At 28.4% G+C, this 8,070-nt stretch overlaps 1 protein-coding gene across 1 annotated transcript; it reads right to left on the bottom strand.

The window, feature by feature from the left end:
- Positions 1-6,741: 6,741 nt before the first annotated feature.
- LOC133039376 (secreted RxLR effector protein 161-like) lies at positions 6,742-7,518 on the bottom strand. The gene has a single exon (XM_061118260.1). It carries the CDS (start codon positions 7,516-7,518, stop codon positions 6,742-6,744), a length of 777 nt encoding a protein of 258 aa, XP_060974243.1.
- Between the last annotated feature and the right edge of the window lie 552 nt (positions 7,519-8,070).

The raw sequence follows: 8,070 nt of genomic DNA, 5'->3' as shown, positions 1-8,070 counted from the left end.
TATAAAAGATAAAATTAAGTCATTCAGTTGCATGAATTAATTACTTAATTCATGCTTCTACATATAACTATAGCTAGTAAAGATTGTGTGCACGTATATATATATATATATATATTTATATATCTGTGATAATTAATTTGAGTATTCAAGACTATTAAAATAAAGAATACATTATATAAATTAATAATAATAATAATAAAATGCAACATATTACAAATTTAACATAAATAGCAATAATAATAACGAGAGATTAATCTTACAAATTGTTTATAATTAAGTACTATATTATTAATAATACTACATACACATACATAGAAATGATAAAAACCAACAATTAATTAAGAAACACAATTTTATTAATTAATTATTATAAATAAAAGTCTCTACTGAGTAAATAATGGGATTCTACATATAGGGCATTTGGTGAGCTTTCCTTGGATCATGTCACGAGTGCATTTATTGTGAAAACAATGACCACATTTGGTGATTCTTACTTCCTCACCATTCTCAAATTCATAAGCACATATTGAGCATTGATTTGCAAATATTGTATGTCCTTCGCATGGATATTTGCTTAGCTCAAACATTACAATTTTGGAAGCAATCTCCTTATTAGTAATCCAGTACTGATATAAAAAATAAAGACCTGCTATTACTATATATAAAAATACACAAATAGCTACAACAATAATACTGTCTACCGTATTCATACTATCAAAATCTCCTTGGAATCGCCCATCTACTGTCGTAACAATAGAAATTAGGATGAAGAAGATGGTAACAAAAGTAGTAATAATACTAAATGCCATGATATATATGCCCTGCAAAAAAATATTTTAATAAAATTAATATATGTATTTTTCTATATAATTAATAATACTTTTGTGTACGTAGTATATAATTAGCTGGGGTTTACATGATAAACAACAAAAATTAAGTGGCATGCAAGAAATGCACAAAAGTACAAAAGTGATATAGTTTATAGAATAAATAAATTCTTCTCAATTATTAGAATAAATAAAAAAATCATCTAATTAATAATGAATCACCTTGGTGAATGGTCAGCTTTGAATTATTATAGACAAGGTTTAGTCTTTTGGGTGAAGAGATGATCGAGAAGCTATATGGAGAGAACGAGACCAAGAATGTTTATATATATGTATATATAAAGAAGAGTATAGAGAGAGAGAGAGAGAGAGAGAGAGAGAGAGAGAGAGAGAGAGAGAGTACCATTCTAGTAAATTAAAGCCACACTCCATATAGTAGAAATAGTATTATATATTTTCTCTAATAAATTATCTTTGGTATGTCAATATAGAAAAGGTATAACTTATATATTTTGTATTTATATATAAAAAGTGTATTTAGACGTTGTTTTGTTTAAGGTATAATATATGTGTATAATTGTTTATTTTTTATGTTTATGAAGCATGCATATATGTTTTGCTTTGTAGAAATTAGTAATAAACTCATTAATTTATCCTAATTAAGGTTTTTTTTTTTTTTTTTGCTGATGAAAACCTTGCTGTCATGAATATATATTTTCTTCTGTGGCTTCCAACGAGACAACCAGAATTATCTAAAACGTACGAACGATTTTTTTTTTTTTTTTTTTTAAATGGGGACTTTACCATTGTGTAGTATAAAAAGTGTACTTAGTTTTAAATTTTGGATTAATCACACTCCAAAAAAAAAGGTTTTTTATTTTTAATGAACGTTATGAGTTTATTGTTATTTGGTGTGTGCTATATATTGTTTTGGAATTTCTGGAGAGTTTAGATATATAAAAAATTAAAACCTTTAATTATATTTATTTTATATTATATCTACTTAAATATATATATATTTTATCAAATTATTTCTTCTACCTTAAATACAAGCATTTTTAGAAATAAGCTAGGTTACAAATTAACTACAATTAGCTAGCTAGGTTGTTTACTTAAAGTACGTAAATAAGTCACCGTGATAAATAAGCAAAGCAAACATTTAATTATATAGCCTTATTGTGTTATACACATCAAAACTTCTAAACATGGCTTTAGTTTTTGTATCATCAATTCATACTATGCATGCATTATCGTAAAAATAGCATTGTTTGCATCTGGAGTATGAACACATTTATTTTAGGATAAGATATTTTTTTTTTTTGAGAGAAATAATCTGTTAATATAAATTTAAAGTGTGAGTCATTTACAATAACAATATAGGTAGAAGAATAAACTCCAACCAAAAACAATCTTCATTCAACTTTAGAGCATACCGAGCCAAGCAGAAAAAATAATGGATAAAAGACTTGAAATATCTACAATTAAATCTTTAAAAGAAAAAAGTGCATATAAAGAGGTTTTTTAAAAGTATTTGAAACCATCAAGGTCATGTCCATCTCTATTTGTTTAATCGACAATTGCAATTGGAGGATCCAAATCAAACTATGGAACATGGCCCTTGCCTTCATTTCGTGCAATGCAAAATGTTCAAGAATAGGCTTCGAAAGAGTTGCCATAATAACACAATTAGCAGTTGCATCCCGAACAATGACACCAATTAATGCAAATTATATTCTTGTTAGCATCCAAAGCAGCATCGATGTTCAATTTATTTGTTCCCAGAATTGGCAGTTGCCATGGAATTGGTACTAGTGCTAATGGCAACCATGGATTTTGAACTGGTGTATGTGGCGAGAAGTTTGGAGTGGCACTGACAGCAGGACAAAATTTAACTAAAATTCTCCAAAAAGTTACTGCAAAGTTTGCAAGCTGACTAGCTGGGTTAGCAACATCTCCATGAAATAGACCAGAGTGTGCAAATGATTTGCTCCATTTTTGGCTTTGTGTACGATTGAAATGCGAATAAGATAGTCATCTTTGCTCATAGAACAAGATTGGTTCCAGTCAAAAACCCGACTTGCAGCACCCCAAACAGAACAAGCATACTTACAACCAAGCATATATGGTTTTCTTTTTATTTATTCTAATAATTGAGAAGAATTATTTATTCTATAAATTACTATCCCTTTTGTGCATTTCTTATGCCACTTTGCTGAATTAATTTACTTTTAATGAATTTGTTGTTTATCTGTAATTAAATCCTCAGCTATAATTAAGAATGTATAACCGAGCTATATATATATATGGAACACTTCTTAATGGGTAATACCCATTGATGGGAACTAAAAAAATTGAATAAGGTAATAATCTAATAACTTTTTATGGCAAGTTTCTAATTTTTTTTTAAAAAAAAATTATATTTATTTTTTATAAAATTGAAAATAATAATTACAACTAATAATTTGAAAAAAAATTATAAATTATTTTTAAAAATTAATTAAAATTACTACTTAATTATTTTATGAAATTATGAGTTTATTAATAATTTATTATTGTAAAACTAAAAATCATTTACATGTATATTAATGTGTTTTTTTTTTATTAGAAGAATAGGAGCTTGATTGTGAAATCCAATTGTCTTAATATTATTCATATTCTTAAAAATAAAACGCTACAATACTTCTTAGTTCTTACTTAGGCTATCATTGTTAGAAAAATATTATTACCATTCAATAATTTTTTTGATATTACCATGAATCATTCTCCTAGAATAACTAATGAGGTGTTGTTCATTATTTATATTTTTAGGATTGGAAGATGATAATCTTGTCTAGGGGTCAAATATAATTTTTTGTGCTGAAATTCTTGTGTTGGCAATTGTCATTATTCAATAATGTTTATGACACTTTTTTCTTCCTTCATTTTTTTTTTTTTGTTAAAATTTTCTTTATTGGTTTTGTTCTTATAGATTTGGTATGCTCAAGTATTTTAAAAAAAAAAATAAAAACATATAAATAATTGTTAATTATTATAAAATTAAAGATTTTAGGTTTAAAAAAAAATCTTATACATTTTATGTGTATTACATTTTAAAGCTTAAAATTATTATTTTTTTTATTTTCAGTAATACAATTTAGAATTCTAGTATGAAGAAATTTTATAAAAAGATAAATATACACTTTTTTCTTTTTAATCTTTAAAATGATTTTTAAATAAAAAAAATAGTTTGTTAATTTTTTTAGTGTGTTTTATTTTTTAAATAACAATTCCATTTATAAATTTTTTATTTCTATTAATAGTTTTATCTATTTTAGGAATATAGAGAATAACAAAATATGAAATATTAATTTTTTAATATTTAATTAATGATTATAAATATCAACCATCAGATATTTGATCCAATGGTCAAGAATAAAATACCCATACATGGGTAATACCCATTAAGAGCATACCCATATATATATATATATATATATATATCTTTAGCTGAGTCTATCTAAGCCCACAAATAATACCATATATTATTCCATATAGATCAAATTACATATATATAAAGAAGATGTTTTTTTATGACTTTTCATTAATTTCTCTCTCTCTCTCTCTCTCTCTCTCTCTCTCTCTCTCTCTCTCTCTCTCTCTCTCTCTCTCTCTCTCTCTCTCTCTCTCTCTCTCTCTCTCTCTCTCTCTCTCTCTCTCTCAATTTTATTAAAATGTTTTTTTGCAGGGCTTATGATGGGATTAAGTATTATTACTACTTTTGTTACCATCTTCTTCATCCTAATTTCTATTGTTACGACAGTAGATGGACAATTCGAAGAAGACTTTGGTATCTCTAGTAATACGATACACATTATTATTATTGTAGCTATTTGTGTATTTTTATATATAGTATAATAGCAGGTCTTTATTTTTTATATCTGGATTACTAATAAGGAGATTGCTTCCAAAATTGTAATGTTTGAGCTAAGCAAATATCCATGCGAAGGATATACAATATTTGCAAACTACTGTTCAATATGTGCCTATGAATTTGAGAATGGTGAGAAAGTAAGAATCACTAAATGTGATTATTGTTTTCACAATAAATGTACTCGTGACTTGATCGAGAGAAAGCTCACTCAATGCCCTATATGTAGAATGTCATTATTTACTCAGTAGAAACTTTTATTTTATAATAATTAATTAATAAAAAATTAATTAATAAAAGTGTGTTTCTTAATTAATTGTTGGTTTTTATCATTAATTTCTATGTCTGTGTATGTAGTATTATTAATAATATAGTACTTAATTATAAACAATTTGTAAGATTAATCTCTCGTTATTATTATTGCTATTTATGTTAAATTTGTAATATGTTGCATTTTATTATTATTATTATTAATTTATATAATGATTCTTTATTTTAATAGTCTCTTGAATATTCAAATTAATTATCACAGATATATATATATATATATATATATATATATATACGTGCACACAATCTTTACTAGCTATAGTTATATATAGAAGCATGGATTAAGTAATTAATAATTCATGCAACTGAATGACTTAATTTTATCTTTTATAGAAGTGTTAAGTGTGAGCCACCTATAGGAGAGTCAACATCTTATCCACGGAGAGTTATCAATTTTTTCCCTTTGCTTAGTTTGTAATTCTAGCCAAAAAAAAGAAAATTAATTAGTAATATTTATTCCTTAATGACATATTTCAATATTAATACACTGGTGATGAGTTCAATTTTCTTACCATGAGTACACTTCGGTGGGTCAGCCAATATATATACTACAAATTTATAAAAAGCATATACCATATTTATAATTAAGGATAAAATGTCTAACATAAATAATATGAAAAGTCTACTACCATCTTCATCTAGACAAGCCCTCAATATAAATCTAGGGTTTATTGAGAGAAAATGGAGAAAATAAATTAATAAGAAGGAAAGAGAAATTTTTACAGCATTATTATTATTGTTATTGGAAAAATATTATTCCCAACATTTAAACAAATCCCTTTAGAGATAGACTTAGCCTTTTTATTTCTTCATACGTATATTCTTTTTAGGCTGATTCTTTTCCTCTATTTTTGTTTCCCTTTTTTTTTTTTTTATGATTGTACACGAGCAATTGTCAACAATATTTGTTTCATTATCATTTTGTTTAGTTTCATAAATAATATTTGTTTCATCACCACTTTTAAATTTTGTAAGCAAAAATTGCTTGATCATCATTTTGTGTAATTTTACAAACGACATATGCTTCATCACCCTTTCTTAGTTTCATAAACAATATTTTCTTCATCAACCTTGTGGTGAATCCACAATTCACCTCATTCAAGAACACACAACAAAGAACAAATTAACATAAAACCAGAAATCGAAAATGCAGTCCAAAAACCAGCAATAAATTGGAACCAGTAAGAACTTTAAGCAATCAACAATTAAAGAACTTTGAACAGATAAAATGGCACCTTTCTTTTACGAGGTTCGAACATAGATCAATGTAATCTATGCCTACATCCTCGGGAAACAATCAGCATACTTCTTTATTGATTAATCAGGAATGATTACAAGTGATTTGATCACAACAGAAAGGATCAATTACAGAAGGAGTCTAGCTCCTAATCCTCTCAATCACTCAGTCTCAATTCTCTCTCACTCTCTGATCTTGTGTCTCAATTAGTGTCTTGTTCGAATTGTCTTGGTTTAGAGTTTATATAGGTGTAGTACATGAAGAGAGCTTTCCCTCCTAAACCAACTAACAAAACTAACATTTGAACTTGTCCAATCCGAGAGTGCCACATGTCCTGAATATTAGACTTATGACTAAAAATACCACAATTATCCACCTTTTTAGTCATAAGTCTGAAAGTATGCATGCTCAATGTTTCCTGGTACCTCCGAGGAGGTCTGTCACTGCAGTGTTGTGATGTTGAGAAAGTTTAGACAATGTCTAAACTTTGCTAAAGTCACACACTTGGTCATCACATCTGCAGGGTTGTCATCTGTCTTAACCTTCTTCACTTGCACTTCACCACTTGCAATAATTTCTCTGATGTAGTGGAGTCTAATGTCAATGTGTTTACTTCTTTCATGGAACATTGGATTCTTCATCAAATGAAGAGCACTCTGATTATCACAGTAGACAGTGATATCAGTGGCATTAATCTTCATTTCTTGTGCAAATCCTTTCAACCAAACTGCTTCTTTTATTGCTTCTGTGGCTGCCATATACTCAGCTTCAGTTGTAGATAGTGCAACCACCTTTTGTAGATTAGATTTCCAACAAACACATCCACCTAGAACTGTAAAACAATAACCAGTGAGGCTTCTTCTGGTGTCTATGCTTCCTGCATAGTCTGAATCGACATAGCCAGTGACATCACAGGGAGAAATGTTGTCTTTGTGAAATTTTAAACCAATGTCCAAGGTTCCCTTGACATATCTGAGAGTCCATTTGACTGCTGCCCAGTGTTCAGTGCCAGGATTGGCAATGAACTTACTTACAACACTCATTGCATAGGCCAAATCTGGTCTTGTGCATACCATAGAGTACATAAGACTCCCAACACATGATGCATATGGTATGTTATCCATGAACCTTTTGTCTACTTCAGTTTTAGGTGATTGAGCTTGTGTAAGTTTGAAATGAGGAGCAATGGGAGATGTTACCTGTTTAGCCTTGTCCATGCTGAACTTGTCTAGAACCTTTTGAAGATAACTCTTCTAAGATAGTATGATATATTCTGGACTCTTTCTGATAATGTCAATTCCCAGTATCTTGTTTGCCCTCCCTAGATCTTTCATATCGAATTCACTACTCAGTGTCATCTTGATTTTGTCAACTTCACTCCTTAGTTTACCTATGATCAAGATATCATCTACATAGAGAAGTAGATAAACCTGATCATTGTAGTAAACACAGGGATCGTATTTGCTTTTATTAAAACCAATTCGAATCATGAACTCATCAAATCTTAAGTTCCATTGTCTTGGAGCTTGCTTGAGGCCGTATAGGGATTTCTTGAGTAAACACACTTTGTCTTCTGAGTTTTCAACTTCTAATCCTTCTGGAATGGCCATGTAAATTTCTTCATCTAGCATACCATGCAAAAATGCAGTCTTGACATCCATCTGATCCACCTCATAATCGAATTTAGCAGCCAGAGCCATCATGATTCTTATTGATGTTTGTTTGACAACAGGGGAGAAGATATCATTGTAATCTATACCTTCTTTTTG

This window comes from Cannabis sativa, chromosome 6 (assembly GCF_029168945.1).
Source record: "Cannabis sativa cultivar Pink pepper isolate KNU-18-1 chromosome 6, ASM2916894v1, whole genome shotgun sequence".
Lineage (NCBI taxonomy): Eukaryota > Viridiplantae > Streptophyta > Magnoliopsida > Rosales > Cannabaceae > Cannabis > Cannabis sativa.
The sequence above is the reverse complement of the archived record's forward strand: the minus strand, read 5'-3'. Positions and strand labels throughout refer to the sequence as shown.

What these genes read in the sequence shown, in the direction of transcription:
- LOC133039376 (XM_061118260.1), bottom strand. Translation starts at nt 7,518, where the DNA reads ATGGACAAGGCTAAACAGGTAACATCTCCCATTGCTCCTCATTTCAAA.